General features: G+C 48.1%; 3 protein-coding genes across 5 annotated transcripts; 1 reads left to right on the top strand and 2 right to left on the bottom strand.

The window, feature by feature from the left end:
- Positions 1 to 232: 232 nt before the first annotated feature.
- Positions 233 to 6,172, bottom strand: klhl36 (kelch-like family member 36). 2 transcript variants are annotated; one of them, XM_062461201.1, is made up of 8 exons: positions 6,044 to 6,172; positions 5,264 to 5,395; positions 4,774 to 4,968; positions 4,558 to 4,680; positions 3,758 to 3,979; positions 2,992 to 3,525; positions 2,696 to 2,853; positions 233 to 1,445 (listed from the first exon to the last, which is right to left on the bottom strand). In XM_062461201.1, the coding sequence occupies exons 2-8, from the start codon at positions 5,321 to 5,323 to the stop codon at positions 875 to 877; spliced, it is 1,863 nt and encodes a 620-aa protein (XP_062317185.1). In that variant the 5' UTR covers positions 5,324 to 5,395; positions 6,044 to 6,172; the 3' UTR covers positions 233 to 874. The 2 variants fall into 2 exon arrangements, with proteins under 2 accessions (XP_062317185.1, XP_062317186.1); XM_062461202.1 differs by lacking the exon at positions 6,044 to 6,172 and adding an exon at positions 5,712 to 5,796.
- A 154-nt stretch (positions 6,173 to 6,326) lies between these two features.
- cotl1 (coactosin-like F-actin binding protein 1) lies at positions 6,327 to 10,822 on the top strand. Its single transcript, XM_062461200.1, has 4 exons — positions 6,327 to 6,774; positions 7,276 to 7,358; positions 9,469 to 9,626; positions 9,775 to 10,822. Exons 1-4 carry the CDS (start codon positions 6,698 to 6,700, stop codon positions 9,883 to 9,885), a joined length of 429 nt encoding a protein of 142 aa, XP_062317184.1. The 5' UTR covers positions 6,327 to 6,697; the 3' UTR covers positions 9,886 to 10,822.
- A 4,659-nt stretch (positions 10,823 to 15,481) lies between these two features.
- On the bottom strand, positions 15,482 to 17,918 carry LOC134020883 (mucin-2-like). 2 transcript variants are annotated; one of them, XM_062461197.1, is made up of 2 exons: positions 16,834 to 17,918; positions 15,482 to 16,229 (listed from the first exon to the last, which is right to left on the bottom strand). In XM_062461197.1, exons 1-2 carry the CDS (start codon positions 17,901 to 17,903, stop codon positions 15,734 to 15,736), a joined length of 1,566 nt encoding a protein of 521 aa, XP_062317181.1. In that variant the 5' UTR covers positions 17,904 to 17,918; the 3' UTR covers positions 15,482 to 15,733. The 2 variants fall into 2 exon arrangements, with proteins under 2 accessions (XP_062317181.1, XP_062317182.1); XM_062461198.1 differs by having other exon boundaries at positions 16,087 to 16,229; positions 16,850 to 17,918.
- Positions 17,919 to 21,224: the final 3,306 nt, after the last annotated feature.

The raw sequence follows: 21,224 nt of genomic DNA, 5'->3' as shown, positions 1-21,224 counted from the left end.
CCCAGGGCAGCCGAGAGACATAGTCCCTCCAGCGTGTCCTGGGCTCTCCCTTAGAGATAGGGTGAGAAGCTCGGTCATCCGGGAGGGGCTCAGAGTAGAACCGCTGCTTCTCCGCGTCGAGAGGAGCCAGTTGAGGTGGCTCGGGCATCTGATAAGGATGCCTCCTGGACGCCTCCCTGGTGAGGTGTTCTGGGCACGTCCCACTGGGAAGAGGCCCCGGGAAGAAGTCGATGACGATACAAATAATTCAAACGCAAACTACAACATTCAGTGTTATAAAGCAGCTATAATTGGCATTGTGTAACAACTACTAACAGTAGTTGTGAAGCAGACAGACCAGGCCTATTGGAAGGGTCTCAACAACACCGCTGATGGAAGTAGACCAGTACAGAACACTTGTGCTTAAGGAGATGTGGCACAGGTGAAGATATCTAACCCCTCACCTGTCCACAGACCCAACATGAAACCAGACAATCAGCATGTTCAGAATCAGAGTGACAGAATTTGTACACAATCACACGTCCAGTACAGAACCTACTATGAGATTTCATTGGAAGGTTCTTGGAAAGAAGGGGACGTTCTGTCCATAGAACCAACAATCCTGGTTATGTTCTTCACTGGCAGGTGTGGCCATTCCAGACCTGTGGCCTAGAGTCTGCATGTTCCTCCAGTAACAGAGTAGTAAAATACTAAATGATAACACCATATGGTAAATATTCCCACGTATACATTGTGCTTTCATTGACCTTGACATGACAGTACTTGTGTTCAGAGTTTTAGGTGTGTGTTTGGACCTTTGGATGTTGATGATTACACATCACACAGGACTGTCCACATTGCCACCTCTCCGAGGCTTTCTTCTTCCAGTGTCATCTTAGGTGGGAAGCCGTCGACCTTTGACCTTCTGTCCCGTCTCTTTCCTGTCGGGCGTTCCAGCAGGCGGGGGCTTCACAGTACACACGCAGGCCGACGCCCCTGCGATGCGTTTGGGCAGGTCCGGCCCCTGCTCCCACTGGCCCTTTTCCGGGTCGAACACCTGCGTGGACCTGGAGAACACCATGTTCTCCCAGCTGTACCCTCCCAGGACGTAGATCCGCCCCCCCCACACCCCTGCCCCCGCCTCGCTGTTGGGCTTCAGCAGGGGTGCCACGCGTGTCCACTGCTCGCAACGTGGGTCAAACGCCTCCACCGCCAGGATGTCGAAGCGCTCGGCGCTCTCCTCGTGGTCGTTGCTTCCCCCGATGGCGTAGATGAGGTGGTGCAGGGAGGCCATGCAGTGCCAACCCCGCGCTGAGGCCATGGGAGGACGTTCTGCCCACATGTCGCCGCCTCCTCCAGGGTCGTAGCTCAGGACCTCTCGACGATACGGACCGATCTGGTAGTCGTGACCGCCAGATATGTAGACCATGCCTTGGTGCACGGTGCCAGCATGGCCATAGGTGAACCTGGAGGAGGGAGATGTGGAGGGCGGGGGAGAGGAGTCTTTAAAGAGTTTAGAAACAGGATGCTAGGTTACTAGGCTGTGAATGCATGTAGGAGCAGGCTCCTAGGTTTGCCGATCCTAGGTTGTGGATGTTAGGTTGAGGAAATTTGGTTGTGGATGCTAGGTTAAAGAATTCTAGGTTGTGTCTGCAAGATTATTGGATGCTAGGTTATGGATGCTAGTTTTAAGATGCTAGGTTGTGTTTGCAAGATTATTGGATGCTAAGTTGTGGATGCTCGTCATAAGATGCTAGGTTAAAGATGCTAGGTTAAAGATGCTAGGTTAAAGATGCTAGGTTAAAGATGCTAGGTTAAAGATGCTAGGTTGTGTCTGCAAGATTATTGGATGCTAGGTTATGGATGCTAGTTTTAAGATGCTAGGTTGTGTTTGCAAGATTATTGGATGCTAAGTTGTGGATGCTCGGCTTAAGATGCTAGGTTAAAGATGCTAGGTTGTGTCTGCAAGATTATTGGATGCTAGGTTATGGATGCTAGTTTTAAGATGCTAGGTTGTGTTTGCAAGATTATTGGATGCTAGGTTGTGGATGCTAGGTTAAAGATGCTACGTTGTGTCTGCAAGATTATTGGATGCTAGGTTATGGATGCTAGTTTTAAGATGCTAGGTTGTGTTTGCAAGATTATTGGATGCTAGGTTGTGGATGCTAGGTTAAAGATGCTACGTTGTGTTTGCAAGATTATTGGATGCTAGGTTGTGGATGCTCGGCTTAAGATGCTAGGTTAAAGATGCTAGGTTGTGTTTGCAAGATTATTGGATGCTAGGTTGTGGATGCTAGGTTAAAGATGCTACGTTGTGTTTGCAAGATTATTGGATGCTAGGTTGTGGATGCTTGGCTTAAGATGCTAGGTTAAAGATGCTAGGTTGTGTTTGCAAGATTATTGGATGCTAGGTTGTGGATGGTAGGTTAAAGATGCTACGTTGTGTTTGCAAGATTATTGGATGCTAGGTTGTGGATGCTAGGTTAAAGATGCTACGTTGTGTTTGCAAGATTATTGGATGCTAGGTTGTGGATGCTCGGCTTAAGATGCTAGGTTAAAGATGCTAGGTTGTGTTTGCAAGATTATTGGATGCTAGGTTGTGGATGCTAGGCTTAAGATGCTAGGTTAAAGATGCTATGTTGTGTTTGCAAGATTATTGGATGCTAGGTTGTGGATGCTAGGTTAAAGATGCTAGGTTGTGAGTGGGTGTGCTGACCTGGGCAGGCTAGCTACGTAGCTCCAGCAGTCCTGAGCAGGGTGGTACACCTCCACAGAGGAGAGAGCTCCACTGTCGTTCCTCCCCCCAACAGCCACCAGGCACTCCCCAACTGCGTCCAGGAAGAAGTCCACACGACTCTGGTTCATAGAAGCACCCTGAGGGGGTAGAGGGGGGGGGGGTCACTCCAGACACTACACTACAGCGACGTAATTCAGAACTGCTTTAGAAAGTCATAATAAGTTGTATAAAAAAAAGGAAAAGAGGAGAAACAAAAGGGAGCCATGTCTGTTTACTTTGGTCCACTGGTTGTCACAGGGATTATAGCGGTACAGCAGGTTACAGGCGGCGTCCCCTCCGTTGTCCCGAGACAAGCTCCCCCCCGCAGTGTAGATGAACCCCCCCAGCACGGCCAGGCAGTGGTGGCTTCTCTGGGCCGGCAGCTGGGTTTCCACCCCCCAACCCCCAGCCTCCCCGTCCAACCAGCACACGTCTGCGCTCAGCTCCTCGCCGCGCTCCGACACCTCCCCCCCCACCAGCAGGAGGCGCTCCACCCCGCCCCTCAGAGCGGTGCGGCCCGTCTGGAGGAGGGGCTGGGCGCTGGGCCGGGCGTGGTAGCTCCGAGCCTCATCCACCAGGGCCTGGCACACGGCCTCTCCGGGCAGGAGGGCCTGCAGGGCGGGCAGCACGCGCTCCGTCAGCTCAGCCGTGGGCATCAGCGGGAAGCGGATGTGGGAGAGCAGGTGGCGAGCGTGGGTGTGGCGTGTGGGGGTCTGGCTCAGCCACTGGAGGGCAGCCTGGAGCAGTGCCTGCTCACTGTCGTGCTGCACCTGGCAGGAGAGGACATTTACTCTGTGACACCAAGCATGAGGACTAACTCAGATACATCATCTAAAATGCTTTTCAAAGTTCAAATCCAGACACAGATTAAGACTAGTCCCAGGCTAGTCTTCCTTTCAACTGGTCCTTTCCATAAAAAAAATGTTTTTCATGGTACACAAGGCTATTCTGGGAGTGGCTTGCCTGCTTCTGATCCTAGTATAATCCCATTCTGAACCTCACCTGCTCACTGGCCAGGTAGACGGTCAGCTTGTGCACAGGGAGGTCCCGCAGGAAGTGTGGGGTAAAGGAGAGGGTGGCGAAGCGCTGGAGGATGAAGTGGTCGATGTAGAGGTCGAGGCGCTGCAGGCTGTACAGCTGGGCCAGCTGCTGGAGGTACAGGAAGTTGTCCTCACTCACTTCCTGCTCCAAATACTGGCAGCAGAAGTCCACCACACGCCACACCTGAGACAACACCCCCGTTACTACTGGTTTTACTATGGGAAGACAACACTGTATTACTACTGGTTTTACAGCCGAGTTTAGATCCACAACAGACTCTTATTTCACTGGTTGCACACTAAGTGGAAACATACAGATACTGTGTTTGAGACCAACTTTCTCATGCCGAAAGGGCAGAGCATGTGACGTCATTAACGGACAAGGCTTTCTCACATACTTTAAATGTACATGAGACAAAGTAGCTGGCCTGCGTCATCATGTGTTGACCTACACAAAGTAGCAAGCTAGTGTGGAGGATAAAGTTGGTGTTGCTTGGCAACAGTCCAGTCCCAGTCCAATTGCAGAACTATTTGTGTTGGTGGATCCAAATAAAGGATTAAATAAACAAACAAATGTTGTCGCTTATTAATATTAACTAATAAATGGCGGTCGTAGAACTGTTGTATAAAAACAATATCACACTCAGGGTTGAGCTTTAATATTGAAAATCCCAGCCGTTAGCCAAAGTATAACAGGACTCAGTATATCAGCACTCAATCTCAGGTGTTGTTGCTTTATGAGAAAACTAAAACGACCAAAACCTGAAGCAGATGAGCCGTCTCCAGGACGTAGTCGATGTTGCCACCGTCCAACAGCAGCTCTCCGCTGTACAGGAAGTCGACCACGGCCTTGAGGCCGATGTACGAGGCGCCCACAAGCTCCACCTACCAAGGCAAGGGGGAGGCGACATGAGCTCCTTGAGGCGAGAGGGCTTGGAGGATTACACAACCACAGTAGTCTCCTTCTCAGACCCTCACCTCGGCCTGGTGCTCCTCCCTCATGGCCAGGGTGAACATGGCGTGGAAGTAGGGGCTGGCCACGGCCAGCACCGCTCGGTGGGCCGGGACTCGCTGCTCGTCGGCCAGCAGCACCACGTCACATAGCTGGCCGCTCTCTCGCTGATCGTTCAGACCCTGCAGAATCACGCTCGCCTGCTCCACCCAGCGGTACACCTGGGGGGAGACACACACACACACAAATAGACACAGACAGCGATACACACAGACAGGGACACACACACAGACGTGCACAAAGAAGGCACACACACACAGAAAAACACAGACACACATGAATGATGAAAAATGAATGACTAAGCCTTCCCAGTTGCCTCCACCAATGAGGAAAGACATGGTGTAACAGGAAGTCCTGCTGAAGATTATTATTTGAATGACAACCCAGCAGTAGAGTGATGTCTGCAGTGTGTGTGTCAGCACAGTGAAGAAAACGGTGAGCCTTGGTGACACTGACCTTGGAGGATTCACTAATCCGCTGGGGCCGTGAGACAAGGCCCTGTCTACCATTGTCCATTGTGTCTCAGCAACAACTAGCTTCTTGCCAAAAGAGCTGTCTTCCTCTTGTCCATTGTGCTCTCTTGGTCAGCTGAAGGGCAGAGCACACACACGCAGCCGCACAGTGTGTGTGTGTGTGTGTGGGGATGGTGGCTGAAGATAAGTTTAGCCACTCTCACGTTTAACTCAGTGTAACATCTTCATACAACGACAAGCGCACATAAAACACACGACTACCTAACAAGTGTAGTCTGAACATGACATCGGTAACTTGCCAAAGTACATGGCAACAGCATCAGTTATGTTGACACATCTCAGTCACGGCCAAGGTTAAACAACAAACTCTTGCTCGACAACCATCACAATGGCCTCCGTCATTAATAGTCCATTGTACAGTCCATATTTACCACTGCATTTTCCGCATTTTAGACAAATATTTCTTATTGAAAGGCAGTTTAGAATGTTCTGTTTATTCGCAGCTATAACTAGCACCTCATACCGGAAGACAGCCTATGAATTCAACCAATCATAATTCAACCAAACAAGAGAGGTTGGATTGAGTTTGGGATGCATTCAAGACCTGCAATGTTTTAACACTGCCAGTTTCAATGCCTGCTGACAACACAAGTTGTATGAGGACAGCTTTATTACACATTTTTTCAAGGACAAGTTCACTGGTCACTTGTTGTATTGTTGGTGACCACTTATTATTATTGTTCAAGGCCATATGTGACATTACCTTAAGATTAGAATTGTTGCATCTCTCTTACACACACTGACCTACCCAAGACAACAACTCAATCAGTTCCTTTGTCTTGGCAAGTGATTACTTGAGAGACAATTGGGAACAATTATGGATAACCTGACAACACCTGGGGCTTGTAGCCTATGGTGCAGTACACACGCAGGCTATTGTTCTCAATTTGACCGCACTGGACGCTTCCGACCACAAGGTGGCGCAATAACCCAGATCATCGGTAACAATAGAAAAGGGTGGATTTAAATTAACTGAATCCCTCTTTTGGCCATTGGGAGGAGGTGAATCCTGCGTCTAGGGACTTGCTCTATTACGGAAACCTGATTGAGAAACATCACCACCGCCCATAAACCCGACAATAGGAAATGAATCGAGTAGAGAAAAGAGTCGCTTTATTTCGATAACTGAGAAAGGAGACACCAGGCTCGGCGCACTACCCCTTTCCTTAGCGCACACTCAATTATTTCCGTGTGGCTCGTGATATCAGTGGGTAGCACTGCCACTCCATTGTAGAACTCTAGTTGTGCTGCTTTTGAATACCAGGAGGGCTGCTCACTCTGCCGAACAGGATACCTTAGACTTCGAGTTTTTGTTCTGCTGCGCTCTCTCCTCGGCTGTCCATTGCGTCCATCCAAAATGGCAACACGAATCGATAAAGAGGCTTGCAGAGAAGCTTATAACCTCGTCAGAGACGATAACACGGAGATAAACTGGTGAGTTCTAATTCCTTGTGTATTGTGCTTGCGGTGGATAAAGGCGGGGAGTTTACCAGGTTGGCAAATCAGAGATTACAGATTACACGGTGATTAGTTATATTAGGAAAATGCGCGTTTCATTCATTCACCCTACATTTTTTTCTCTAATCTTTGTACTGGGCGTTTTAGTCTGGCCCGTTGTGGTCAGAGAGTAATAATTTGAGCCAGCTGGACATGAATAATTTCCTTTGTCTCGCCAAGTGGGTACAGTAGTGACACGTAGGTATATGTTGACTCAAACCCGACACCTTGGCTGGCTCACATTCGCCTCCTAGGGTAATCATTGATTCATTGTCACAGTCACATCCGAGATGTCAGACCCCGCATCAACGAGATACCAGATTGTCACTGGGAGAGCGCGAGCTCCTATAAGTGGGATCATCTCATCTGGGCTTGTTGTTTTCGAAATGTCAGCAGCTCGGATCGATGTAATCCACTGCATCTTTCTTGTCTTTACAGGGCTGGGTTCAAATACGAGGGCTCAATGATTGTGCCAGCAGGCCACGGCACGGACTATGAAGAATTCAAGAGCCTGTGCACAGGTAGGGGCAGATCCTCTTCAGTCATTTGCTGCCACAGTGGGTGTCAAACTGACTGCAGCGTTCATGCGTGCCAATGGTAGAATTGACCTGGACCTAGGTTTTAAACTATTGTTTCACTTGTTGCCCATTGGTGATGGACTCTTAGATATGGTAGGCTACAAACTAAATGAGCATGTCAATGTGTACTGCTTTAAACCTGCCACCCCTAGTTACTGGTGTGCTTCCTAGTTCCTGCTTCTTATAGCCTACTCTGTCACAGAGCGGTAATCTTTAAGACTCTGTTTTCATTGGTTGTCACTTCACCAGGAAGTAGCCCACTGCGTCTTGGGCTACTGACCAGTGACAGGTGGAGGGCAAATAAACATTCTAATGGGTTGCAATTATTTCCGAGTTTTGTAGTGGGCTCAAGTTAACACCGATGGCCAAGGTCACCGCTTGCTATCTCTATATTACTAGAAATATTTCTCACCTCCGATGATATGCTTCACCTCCCTCTCTCCATCTCTCTCTCTCTTCCTTTTCAACTCGTGTGTTGGGCGTGGCACGCAACTCATGGTGCTTCAGGGTTGCACTTCAGGTTGAGGGCGCGAATTCAGATGTTGAAATACGTGATGCATATCCTAAAGTGAACCAGTACTATCCATGTAACACAAGAAAACATTGCAACTTTTTTTATAGAGAGCATAGCTCGAGTGTGAGAGAGGACAAAGGCCCGTTTGGTATTACTGCAGCAATTCTATTACAAATATTGAATTTCACTACTTGCAATGTTTTCTTCTCTGGGACCAATTTTGGGCACTGATTCAAAGATCGGAAATATGCTTTAAGGATTGAAATCAGTTTCTCTCTCTCCTCCTCTCCCTCTCTCTTTTCGCTGCCTCATCATCCTCTTAGTTTTCTTGGGGTTGCTCTGTCAGCACAGTCAGAAGGGAAGAGACACACCCGGAAGACTCAGAGAGGAAGTGAGACATGTAGCCGTGCGTACTGCCGAGGCGAACAGACACTTCCTCATACCTCACACTCACCTCCCCCCTAGATGTACACAAACGGTCACAAACGGCACAATACCCTGAAGAAAAACATGTAATTGAGTGTCACACTCTGTTTGTGTTCCAAAGTCAGAGGTGTGTGTGTGTGCGTGGGAGAGAGACCCGACAAAAAGGGAGGGAGGTGTGTGGTTCAGTAGTAAGTCAGCTGACTCTGGTTTGTGGTGCTGTTAGGATAGTGTTGAGACCAGCGCTGGCCTTTGTAGCCAGGCTGATCAAACATGTAACAATGGCTGGTGTTAACGCACAACCAGGTGCCTTGATATCTGATAGAGCAGGGAGATTTCTGGACCATCCCCCAGGAAGTCTTTATCAGGCAATCATAGGTAAGCATACACAACCTGCTTGGTGCATAGGAAGATGTAAGGACTGATAATGTGGAGAAGAACCAACTGTGCGAGCGAGTTAGGGAGAGGGTGACATCCAAGATTTCATAACATGGCTGACATAAATCTACTCCTGTTAGCCTACTGACCTGAATAAGAGAGGTAACGGCACTGGTCCTTGTGTTCACGCTATTCGGTATAGGCCTACCACAGACTAGTGTATCACTGCCTACTGAGTCTGGCCAGGAGATCCATCGGCATGTCCCATACACTAGATCACTCAGTACCTCTTCTGAGTCTACCGTAGCACAGAAGCCTCAGCTACTTCCTGTCTATATAGACTCCAGGGGTATTTCTTCCTTTCTCCCTTAGGAGGAAACCATGGTGATGTGGTACCTCCAGCCTAGACTTGACGTATAGCCATTGTTCTCTGTAAGGGGAAGATGGTTGTTGAGGTAGAGATGTACTTCAGCGTGTTCCTGTTCAGCTCATCAGTGTTCACTGGCTTTGTTATATCTAAGTTACACTGACCAAAAGTGTTCTCAACCTATGTTCCGCCAATGGGCTGTGACTTCAATCTCCTGCTCTCGATTCCTCCCTCTCTCTTCCTGTATGTTTCTCTCTCTACTCGCTCTCTCATTGACCTCTGACCTCCTGTTTCTTCCCCTCTCTTGCTCAGGCATATCCTTTCCTCCTCTGTTCTTCCTCTCGCTAAAATTCCCCTCCTCCCTCTTCCAGACGATTCTCGTCTTTTCGGCTTCGTGCGGATCACCACCGGCGACGCCATGAGCAAGCGGGCCAAGTTCACCCTCATCACCTGGATCGGGGAGAACATCAGCGGCCTCCAGCGTGCCAAGATCAGCACGGACAAGACGCTGGTCAAGGACATCGTGCAGGTGAGGGGCCCGAGCACACACGCTCTTAAACATAGTCTCTCGCCCACGTCTCAAACACGCAGACGCAGGAACACGCTCCTTCCTACTCTCTCACTCTTCTCAAACGCACACGTTGAGCCCTCACCATTGCCCGGGTTTGTCCTTGCAGAACTTTGCCAAGGAGTTCATGATCAGTGACGCACGGGAGCTGGAGGAGGACTACCTCCGCACAGAGCTGAAGAAGGCGGGCGGGGCCAACTATGACGCGCAGGCGGAGTAGGGGGGGCTCAGTTGGGGGGAGGCTGCTTCCTGCTGGTGGGGGGGGGGGGGGGGTCTGGTCCTCGCACCTGGATCTGAGAGGAGAGACACATGTTACACATTCATATACTTCTGCATGGATACAGGCAAGACAAACGCTTAAACAACCATACCTAACGGTGGCGAAAAACAAAACCGCATTTGTTACACACTGACCTACACTGAGACACACTGATTTACTGTATATTGCCAACAGTCTCCTGGGCCTTCCCCTTTCTCCAGTCAGGTCATGGTTGGTTATCCACTGTACTGTGCATCATCTCACTGTCATCTGAGCTTCGGGGGACCTTCCAGACCTTCCTCTAGCCACACTGCTCTGTTTGGACTACAACAGAGCAGGGACTGTGTGTCTGTCTGTCTGTCTTTCAGAGGAGATGCTCTTCTTTCCTGGTCTCTGATTGGTCCTGTCATTGTTGTAGTACTTCTTCTGTGGTTGTAGTCCAAACAGGCTTTCTGGTTGTATGGAGGTCCCCCCTGCCCCAGTCATCTCATGGTCCACTCCTGAAGGTATACATACCCACTGTGTTTACTGCCTTAATCTCCCATGGAGAGAGGGGCATCATGGGAGTTTGTGGACTCTACACTGTGATTGGCTCTCCTCCACTCACTGGGGGTGTGGTTCAGATTGGCCCGTGGCCATCAGCCAATAGGAAGGGATGCAGCGCTGTCCCTCAACCAACCCTGGAGCAGCTATATCTCTGGTGTAGCCCCTGATTCATTTGGATTAAAACCCCCAAAAAAGGAATGTTTTTTTAAGATTTTTATTTTCTCGGAGAGTTTTACCTATGGTTTATTCTTCTTGAGAGCAATGTTAACTAGGAGATTCGTAAAAACATTTAAAAAAAAACATTAAACTGAATGGGCACAAGATCAATAAAATTATTGTTTTTTTCAAACTCGCTGGTGTCTTTTGTTGTCGTTGAAAGTTCTGATTATCATGGAAATGAGGAGTTTGTATAGTACATTTGAGGGTGAGAAGGTAAAGTAGTTTTGTTTGTGTTGGGGATGAGGTAATGGCAGACATTGGCATTGCGGATCCCCAGTGTACCCATGGTAACTGTCTCGGGGGTCTTTGGGGACTCCCATGCGTTGGCATGGCCACCACTACTGTCACACTCAACCAATCTCATTTTTGGAAAGGGGGGTGGGGGGATGATGGGGATTGTAAAGCCTGTCATTAAGATCCCACTCCCTCTGTCCACCCCACCCCTCCCCCTCAGTGGCTCCTCCCTCTTCTCTCTGTGTTGCGAGTTTGGCTCAACAGATGTAAACCGCCCTGCTTAATGACTTAATCTATAATCTATAAACCTCCCCGGCTTCTCACTGGAGGATGAGGGTAACCAGCAGAGGACAGAACAGGGAGAGGCTGGTGTGTGTGTGTGTGTGTGTTGGGGGGTACAAGGGACCAGGACAGAGAATTGGAGGGGCCTGGGGCCCTTATTCATTTGAATGGTAATGTTTGCTGGGATATTCACAGAATGGGATGGGAGTAGCTACATGTTGTTACTGGGACCAGACCAATCACAAGCCTCCAGCAGGTCACTGTCAGCTCCAGAGATGGGGCTGGGGGCCTGGTGGGAGAAGAGGGTGTGTGTGGGTGGGTGGTGGGGGGGCCTGAGAGCAGAGAACCACAGGGTTCCAATACTAGGTAACCTCACAATAGAGCTTCATGACTGTGTTAGACTGTGTCTAGTAGGCCCTTTGGGTACTTAGGCAACTGAATATGTAGGGTAAGCTAAGGTGCAGTGTTTATGATTTGACATGCTTTCAAGTGAGCATGCTGTGTGTGTTTGCGTGTTGGGATTTGTGGCGAAACTGAGTAGAAGCGTCGTATCAGAGCCTGGCAAGACCAGGTGTCCAGTGATGTCTTAGGAGACCATATTAATGAGATTAATGACTATGGGGTTGGATTGCGTCCTTGTTCCAGAGTATGTGTTCCCTGCCAGGCTCAGGTAATCCACCTTGACACTCAGCATGCTAACAGTCACCCACAGGGCTGCAGACATGGACCTACAACAGACAGGTGAAACGACTAACACAAAAACACAAAAGCTACTTATTAAGATATAGTGAGGGTCAGGCAAAGAGAGACTTGTCGGCCTGCCTGTCTGCTTCCTTGTGCTGAGCATGTCCTGACAGCTCCACCAGGCCCAGGTACAGTAAGCTGCAGTCTGTAGTAGGATGTGTGTTTGTGCACACCTCTGACGGTGTCTGCACAGTATGTAGGATTAACAAACTAAGTGGCAGTTAGAGTTTGTGGGGGTGGGGGGAAGGGACGCACCATTTGAACGTCACTTTGGATAAAAGCGTCTGCTAAATGACTAAAATGTCAAAATGTAAAATGTAGAGAGGGAGGAGAGAGAGGAACTGTTGTTCATACTTTGGTTCCTAGGGCCGTTCCTAGCAGGCGGTGTTATGAGGCTCACAGATCCTTCCTGCATTCCACAGACCTCCGCTGCCCAGCATACTTCCTAGCCCACAGATCCCCGCAGTCATGTGCTCAGTGTGTGCGTGTGTGTGTGTTGTGTATGATGTCTGTGTGATCTACTTTGTACTATGATGCTGTAGCAGAGATCCCACTCCATACCAAAACAGGCTTAAAGTAAATATTACTGCAGTTCGGGTGTCTTCAGGGCTATTTATTTGAGCTGTTGATGACCTCATCACGTTTACCCTTCACTTTCTCCCATGGTGGGGCTGGGGGTTTACTGAGTGAGGGGGCGAGGGGTACTGTTAGGGGTTCCATTGGCGGTGTGGGTGGTGGTGGGTGGGGGGGTGTCTGGGGGTTCAGGGAGAAAGAGATTTGAGGAGAGGTGGGGGCTGTAAACTGGGGCGAGCGATGGGAGCTCTTTCAGGCCATGTGAATAGAGAAGAGGGAATGTGAGTGTGAATGGGTCACTTCTCAATGCTCCTGTGTGCCACTCTGCCGTTGGCACAGAGATGCCATTGTCAGAGCCTAACGAGCTGAGCTGCCTCTCCATGCACCCCATCCAGACCACAGCATCATCATCCCACTGTCTGAAGGTCCTGTCTGTCTGCCTGCCTGCCTGTCTACCTGTCTGTCTGCCTGTCTGTCTAAGGGTCCTGCCTGTCTATCTGCCTGTCTTTCTGCTTGTCTACCTGCCTACCTAGCTGTCTGTTTGTCTGTCTGCCTGCCTGTCTGTCTAAGAGTCATGTATATCTGTCTAAAAGGTCCTAGTCTGCAGAACACATACTGTATATAAAGTATACAGTATCATTAAATTTCGATAGCAACTACAACAATGTAATAAACAATCATTATACTTTATATAATAAATGAACATGCTTGCAGTATATGAATGTCAGGATGTCTCTGTATTTGTGACTTTTAGTCCAACAGGTTCCGTGTTAAATTGTAGTAAGTAGAAATAAACTGATTCCCTATTTAAGGAAGAGTAACAAATGTTGTCATTCCACGAGCGAGGACAGCAGAACTGAAAGCCTGAACTGAGTTCCAACTGAAGAGGCAGACATTTTCACGGGTCACATGATGCTTCCTGGAGAAGTCCGTCAAAGTGTTCTAGGAAGTAAAAATTATCTGCTTGTGTCTGGTCAGAAACATTCTCATGGGGTGGGGTGATAAGAAGCAGATAGAGTGAGGTAAGAGGAGGAAGTAAAGTTTGAAGAAAGGTTTTAATGCTCGGGTTTCTACCTCTATTCCACCTTGTGAGTGTCACATGTCATCTTCCCACTAGAGCTCTGTACAGAAACCATAGTCTGTAGGATGGAGATCAGGGACCTTAGGCTACAAATGTTCCCTCTCTCTGTCTCTCTCTCTCACACACTCTTTCTATCCCCCTACCTCTCGTTACCACCTCTTTCTCCCCGGTCCTGGTGTCTCCTTCACCCTATTTTCACCACGTCTCTCACAATCACCAGTATAATATTGGTCCCGTCTGTCTTTCCTGACTAACAAACAATTTAATTAAACAATAACTCTGTTCTGTGCATGGATCAAAGAGCTCAAGTAAAATAGTTATTCATTCATTTATCCTGCTCTAGTTGCAGCCCAGTTAATGAGATATGAAGCACACTCTGCTACCAAAGGTCACAGTAGAAGCTCAGCCTCCTTTGAGGGCCTATAGAATCAGGGCACATGGTTAGTGTTTTTTAATGGTCTTCTAAACAACCCTTGTACAGCAGCATGTGATAACTCTTTAAATCAGCCCTGCGTCACCATGGGAACCAGAAGGGGAGACATAGGACATCCATCATGTGTCTTTTTCATCTGAGTTGATAACATTGTCCACCATTGTGGTAAATACAGATATGAAGCATAAAACTGCATGTATAGATAGATGTTTAATAACAAAAACATAAAACAATAAGATTTTGATGGATTATTTTATGTGAATATTGGGGAGAAGATCAGACAGTTGAAGAGGTCTTGAATGTATGTGTTTCTATCTATGACTCACATGAACAACTTTTACCAGCCCAGTGAGCTACAAGGACATAAAACAAAATGAGGAAGTTGACGACCGCTGATAAAGTTTTCAGAAGTAATACTGAACAAACATGTACATGTTTCACCCATACAGACGTAGGTAACTGTGGTTCAATATTTAACTGCTGATCAAGAAGTTACAGGCTCAAATCCATACACGTAGGTCCATTCCGATAATAGTGTCTGCTAAAGAAATACATTTACATTTACATTTACATGTATTCATTTAGCAGACGCTTTTATCCAAAGCGACTTCCAAGAGAGAGCTTTACAAAGTGCATAGGTCACTGATCATAACAACGAGATAGCCACAAAACATTGCGAGTAGCCAAAACATGAAGCACACATTGTGAACAACTAAAATAAGTGCCAAAGGGAAGAACCATAAGAGCATGTAGTTAAACAAGTTACAATTAAACAACATGAACTGCTATAAGTGCAAGTGTACCTGTGGAAAAAAAGCAAGCAACAATAATAAAACAATATATCACAGCGAGTACAAAAATTGAAGTCAGTTACCACTAACCACAAGAGCAACAAGTCTCTAAGCAAGAGTCATTGTGATCCTTGAGGAAACTAACATCGGGTCAAGCGAACCATTCCTAAGTACCGTTGTACTCCCGGAACAAGTGCGTCTTGAGCCTTTTCTTGAAGGTGGAGAGACAGTCAGTGTCTCTGATGGAAGTGGGGAGTTGATTCCACCACTGGGGGGCCAGACAGGAGAAGAGCTTGTGTTGGGACCGGGCGGTCTTGAGCGGTGGGACCACCAGGCGGTTGTCTGAAGAAGACCGTAGGTGACGGGTGGGGGTGTAGGGCTGCAGGAGAGACTTGATGTAGACGGGTGCAGTCCCGTTCACTGCTCGGAAGGTCAATACCAGGGTCTTGAATCTGATACGGGCCATGATAGGTAGCCAGTGGAGAGAGATGAGGAGCGGGGTAACATGGGAGCGTCTGGGTAGATTGTAGACCAGGCGGGCCGCTGCGTTCTGAATCCTCTGAAGAGGGCGGGTTGCACATGCTGGGAGACCAGCGAGCAGCGAGTTGCAATAGTCCAACTTGGAGAGGACAAGTGCTTGGACTAGCAGCTGGGTGGAGTGCTCAGACAGGTATCTCCTGATCTTCCGGATGTTGTAGAGGGTGAATCTACACGACCGGGAGACCGCAGCAATGTGGGCCGTGAGGGAGAGCTCGTCGTCCATGGTAACCCCAAGGTTCCTGGCAGAGGATGAAGGGGTCACCGTCGCAGATCCCAGGGTGATTGAGAGATCGTGGGAGATGGAGGGTTTAGCCGGGATGATGAGAAGTTCTGTTTTGGCGAGGTTCAGCTGAAGGTGGTGCTCGGTCATCCAGGCGGAGATGTCTGTGAGGCAGGCCTCAATCCTAGCTGAGATCCCCGGATCTGTCGGGGGGAACGACAGGTACAGCTGCGTGTCGTCAGCGTAGCAGTGGTAGGAGAAGCCATGGGAGGTGATGATTGGTCCAAGTGAGGTGGTGTACAGAGAGAAGAGGAGGGGTCCAAGGACGGAGCCCTGTGGGACACCAGTGGAGAGCTGGCGAGGGCCTGACAGTTTGCCTCCCCAGGAAACCTGGTAGGATCTTCCCGACAGGTAGGATGAGATCCACTGGAGTGCAGTGCCAGTGATGCCCATCTCAGAAAGTCTGGCGAGCAGGATCTGGTGGTTAACCGTATCAAACGCTGCAGAAAGGTCCAGCAGAATGATGACAGATGACCTAGAAGCCGCTCTGGCAGACTGGAGGGCAGTGGTGACTGAAAGGAGGGCAGTCTCTGTGGAGTGGCCAGTCTTGAAGCCCGATTGGTTGGGGTCAAGCAGGTTGTTCTGAGAGAGAAAGTTAGACAGTTGGTTAGATACAGCACGTTCAATTGTTTTTGAAAGGAAGGGTAACAGTGATACCGGTCTGTAGTTCTGGAGAACGGCAGGGTTAAGGGAGGGTTTTTTGAGTAGAGGGGTAACTCTAGCCTGTTTGAAGGCAGAGGGGAAGGTGCCAGAGGTAAGAGAGGAGTTTAGGACATGGAGAAGAAAAGTTATGATGGAGGGGGAGATTGTTTGAAAGAGAGGGGAGGGTATAGGATCAAGGGGACAGGAGGTGGGGCGATGAGAGAGAATGAGGTCAGAGATCTCTGCCTCAGACAGGGGAGAAAAAGAGTTTAGACATTTAGTCGGGTCAGTCATGGAGGGTGAGAGGGTAGGACAGGTGGGCTTAGGGAACCGACTGCTAATGTCGGCGACTTTTTTCTCAAAGAAGGAGGAGAAGTCGTCTGCTGTCAGGGTGGAGGGAGGGGGTGGGGGAGGTGGGTTAAGAAGCGTGGAGAAGGTAGAAAAAAGTTTGTGGGGGTTTGAAGCAGAGTTAATTTTGTTCAGAAAGTAGAGGGTTTTAGCACTAGTTATGTGAGAAGAGAAGGATTTGAGGAGGGAGTGATACTTATCAAGGTCCGGACCGCCTTTGGACTTGCGCCATCTCCTCTCAGCTGCCCGAAGGGTGGACCGTTCTTCACGGATAACATCCGTAAGCCACGGGCAGGAGGGAGAAGATCGTGCAGGCCTGGTTGACAGGGGACAGAGAGAGTCAAGTGATGCAGTTAAAGTGGTTAACAAGGTGTCAGTGGCAGTGTTAGTGGGGTGGGACGAGAACTCGTCAATGGGGGGGAGGGAGGATGTTACAATAGAGGAGAAATGGGAGGGGGATAGGGAGCGGAGGTTGCGCCGGAAAGTTACAAGGGGAGGGGAGGTAGAAGGAGTTGGAGGGAGAGAGATAGAGAATTGGATAAAGTAGTGATCAGAAATATGCAGTGGGGTTACAGAGGTTAAGTCAGTGATACAGTTACGTGTCAGGATGAGGTCTAGCTGTTTGCCTGCTTTGTGGGTCGCCGGTGTGCTCAGCAACGTCAGGTCGAAGGAGGTCAGGAGAGACAAGAAGTCGACGGCCTGAGTTCCTTGGAGGTGGATGTTGAAGTCCCCAAGGACTATCAGGGGGGTTCCATCATCCGGGAGGACGCTGAGGAGCATGTCCAGCTCCTCCACAAAGTCGGCTAGCGGGCCTGGTGGGCGATAAAGAACAATTAAGCATGCTTTGATAGGATCAGTTAGCATCGCACAATGGTGTTCAAATGATTTGGCAGTAACAGGGAGTGGTGTGGATGTGTATTTAATATGTGGGGAAAGAAGCAACCCTGTCCCACCACCCCGCCCGGTTGAGCGGGGTGAGTGAGTGAAGGAGTGGTTGACGGAGAGAGCAGCTGGAGTTGCAGTGTTCTCAGGGCGGATCCATGTCTCTGTCAGCGCAAGGGCATGAAGAGAAGCATGAGATGCAAACTCTGGGATGAAGTCTGCCTTGTTCACAGCAGACTGGCAGTTCCAGAGCCCTATAGAAAGAGAGAGGGCAGGTGGAGAAGATCTGGATAGGTAGTGAAGGTTAGAAGTTGACCGTATATACTTTGTGATATATCTACGTCTACGGGTAGTGTAGTGAACGGGAATGCTGAAGAAACACATGCTAGCTATGAATATGTTCTAGGTGGATTAGAACATTACAGGAAATATATTACTCAAGTCACGGTAGATAACAAAGGTATGTTTAGCCAACTCCTTATTTGCAGTCTAAGATGGTGTGGTGCCATGAACTGACTGAATGTTGAGCTTGGCCACAATCCTGTGGTAGTGTTCTACTGAGCATGCCCAGTATCCTGGATCACTTCCTGTGGCAGTGTTCTACTGAGCATGCCCAGTATCCTCGATCACTTCCTGTGGCAGAGTTCTACTGAGCATGCCCAGTATCCTCGATCACTTCCTGTGGTAGTGTTCTACTGAGCATGCCCAGTATCCTCGATCACTTCCTGTGGCAGTGTTCTACTGAGCATGCCCAGTATCCTCGATCACTTCCTGTGGCAGTGTTCTACTGAGCATGCCCAGTATCCTCGATCACTTCCTGTGGCAGAGTTCTACTGAGCATGCCCAGTATCCTCGATCACTTCCTGTGGCAGTGTTCTACTGAGCATGCCCAGTATCCTCGATCACTTCCTGTGGTAGTGTTCTACTGAGCATGCCCAGTATCCTCGATCACTTCCTGTGGCAGTGTTCTACTGAGCATGCCCAGTATCCTCGATCACTTCCTGTGGCAGTGTTCTACTGAGCATGCCCAGTATCCTCGATCACTTCCTGTGGCAGTGTTCTACTGAGCATGCCCAGTATCCTCGATCACTTCCTGTGGTAGTGGTCTACTGAGCATGCCCAGTATCCTCGATCACTTCCTGTGGTAGTGTTCTACTGAGCATGCCCAGTATCCTCGATCACTTCCTTTCACATCTCAAGTTATTCAAACAAGTCTGTCACCGATGCAAATACTGCAACACAGATGCAAAGCTAGGTTCTCCTAGGTATCCTCCTTCCAGAAGGATCTGTTTCCCCTGGGGGTGCTGAGGACCAATGGCTCAGTACACAGACCAGAGAGTGCGCCTCACAGCTGTAGTATGAAGAACAGTGACAGTGAGTGTGTGTTTATTTTTGTTGGGGGTTCACAGATGCTCAGTGAATAATTTCCTGTACAGTCACTCAACAGAGAGACTTTTACCATATACGGCCGTGGTGGAGGTGGCAGCCAGAGGGGCGGGCTGAGGGGGAGGAAGAAAGAAAGATAAGACAGAGAGACCAAGAAGAGAGAGAGAGAGAGAGAGAGAGAGAGAGAGAGAGAGAGAGAGAGAGAGAGAGAGAGAGAGAGAGAGAGAGAACCTCAAGTCTCAACATGCAGGTAGTAAGACAGGCCACTGAAGAGGAACAGAACAGTGACAGCCAGAAATACCTAACACACTCTGTCTATTGGAACAGCTACATGTTCCCTCAGTCAGTCAACTTGGTGTCTCTCACTCTGGCTCTGTCCATACCTGCTTGAAGCATGTGCTGTGAAAACGAAAGAGAGAGACAGATGAGAGGGGGAGGGATTAGATAATGAGAAGGGGGGGGCACCTATGTTTTTTAGTGGTCTGTAGTTTTTTAACCCCATGCAACACTACATAATTACAATAGGATGCACATTTTATGCACATTGTATTAGAAAATACAGTAGTAACACAATATAACCTGGATGTCAGCTGGAACCAGGAAGACAACTACAAACAGGGATTTCCAAGAAGAGTCAGATATACTTTCGCTTTCCTTCAATCCCCCAGATCTTACTGCTGTTAGCCTTCCCATTTTCTCAATATAAACACTGCTGTATGATAGCCTGTAATACACCTATCAAGTCTCATAGACTCATAGCATCCCTATTATCTAAGTCTAATAGACCAATACCTATTACATATATACACTCATACACTTATGATATATTTTCTGCCGTGTCTCAATGTCTATATACAAGAGAGCTGGCCCCAAGGCGTGTCACAGATTAGAGTCCTCAAATACAACACATTCTAAATGAGCACTCTTTATTGAAGTCCTCTAATCTGAGTTGTGGGCTTAATCTGGGTCGGGTAAACCAGCCGTGAATATCACAGATTACAGTTGCTTCTCTAGTGTTTACTGGTTGTAACAGTCATTCCTGTACATAATGTACACATGCTACCATTAAAGAGAAAGGTCCCTGTTTATGGTCTACAGTCTGTATTTGTATCTCATCTATTATGTATGTCTATATGTAAATGATATGCACATAATCTGTATTTTGCACACACATACACACTCTGTTTTGTGTTGGCAACCAATACAATCTACCACAGTACAACCAATACTGTTCAGAGAAGTACTGTATATGCAAACAGTTTGGCTTTAGGTCAAGGTGGGTGGTATTATAATTTTGATATCAAATGACTTTCGCAAACTAATTTGTGCCAAATACACATGAACAATTAAACATATTTCGACATATTGGGACAGAGAGCATACACTCTCATATTACAATGGATGACCAAATGTTGCATTCAGCTCTGGTCACGATCTAGTCGCAGATGTCAGTGTGTGTCCTTTAGCTCTCGCTCTGCAGAAAGGCTACTACCTGGCGACGTCACCTACAAAAAGATCTCTCCAGGAGCCGTCCATGCCCTGCCTACAACTTCATCACACACCCAGCTCAGTGCACTTAAGTCACACGGTAAATCTCATGCCCTTAAAAGGCGTTTTTCATTGCCTACTGTTTCAACCAGAAATCCGCGACAGGGAGTTGGGTTAGTGTGATGTGCTCCATCGCGCACTCTTCTGGCGATTACAGGTAACAACAATGGATTCCATGGGCTATATATTACAAGCAGGCCTAATTGACAATGAAAAACATTCAATAGATTTGTTAGAAAGAGTCATGCAAAACGTAAGACGTTTATAACATGTTACGCCAGTTCACGCCATAAAATTCAATTTACTGGGGATGCAATACGATAATTCAGGCCTTTCAAGGTTAGTGAACTGGACACTTTTACGTTTACCCCGTTAGATGTGTGTGAACGACTATCAGCAAAATGGGAGAGTCATGCCACATCAAAAGAAGTTGTTATCGATGTAACTTTTAGAGCTATTTCCCAGTTTGCTTATTGGGCTATATAACGTTGACTATACTTCAACATTCAGTCATTTTTTCTGTTGTTCTTGAAAATGTGACTTAAATAGGCTAATTGATTTCAAGTAGGCTATACAATACAACTACAATAGTAATTAGAAGAGCAGACGATACAATGTTTAGAGTTAAAGATGTGCTCAATTCAAGGCAGACCAAACTTGAGCTATTCGAATGGCTAGTTGTTTCTTTCCCAGTCGGTTGCTGTATGTATCATCTCCCCACCCACCTCCATCAGAGACATTGACTGTCTCCCCACCTCCATCAGAGACACT

The sequence above is a fragment of the Osmerus eperlanus genome, chromosome 5 (assembly GCF_963692335.1).
Source record: "Osmerus eperlanus chromosome 5, fOsmEpe2.1, whole genome shotgun sequence".
Lineage (NCBI taxonomy): Eukaryota > Metazoa > Chordata > Actinopteri > Osmeriformes > Osmeridae > Osmerus > Osmerus eperlanus.
This window is presented reverse-complemented; position numbering and strand designations above follow the sequence as displayed.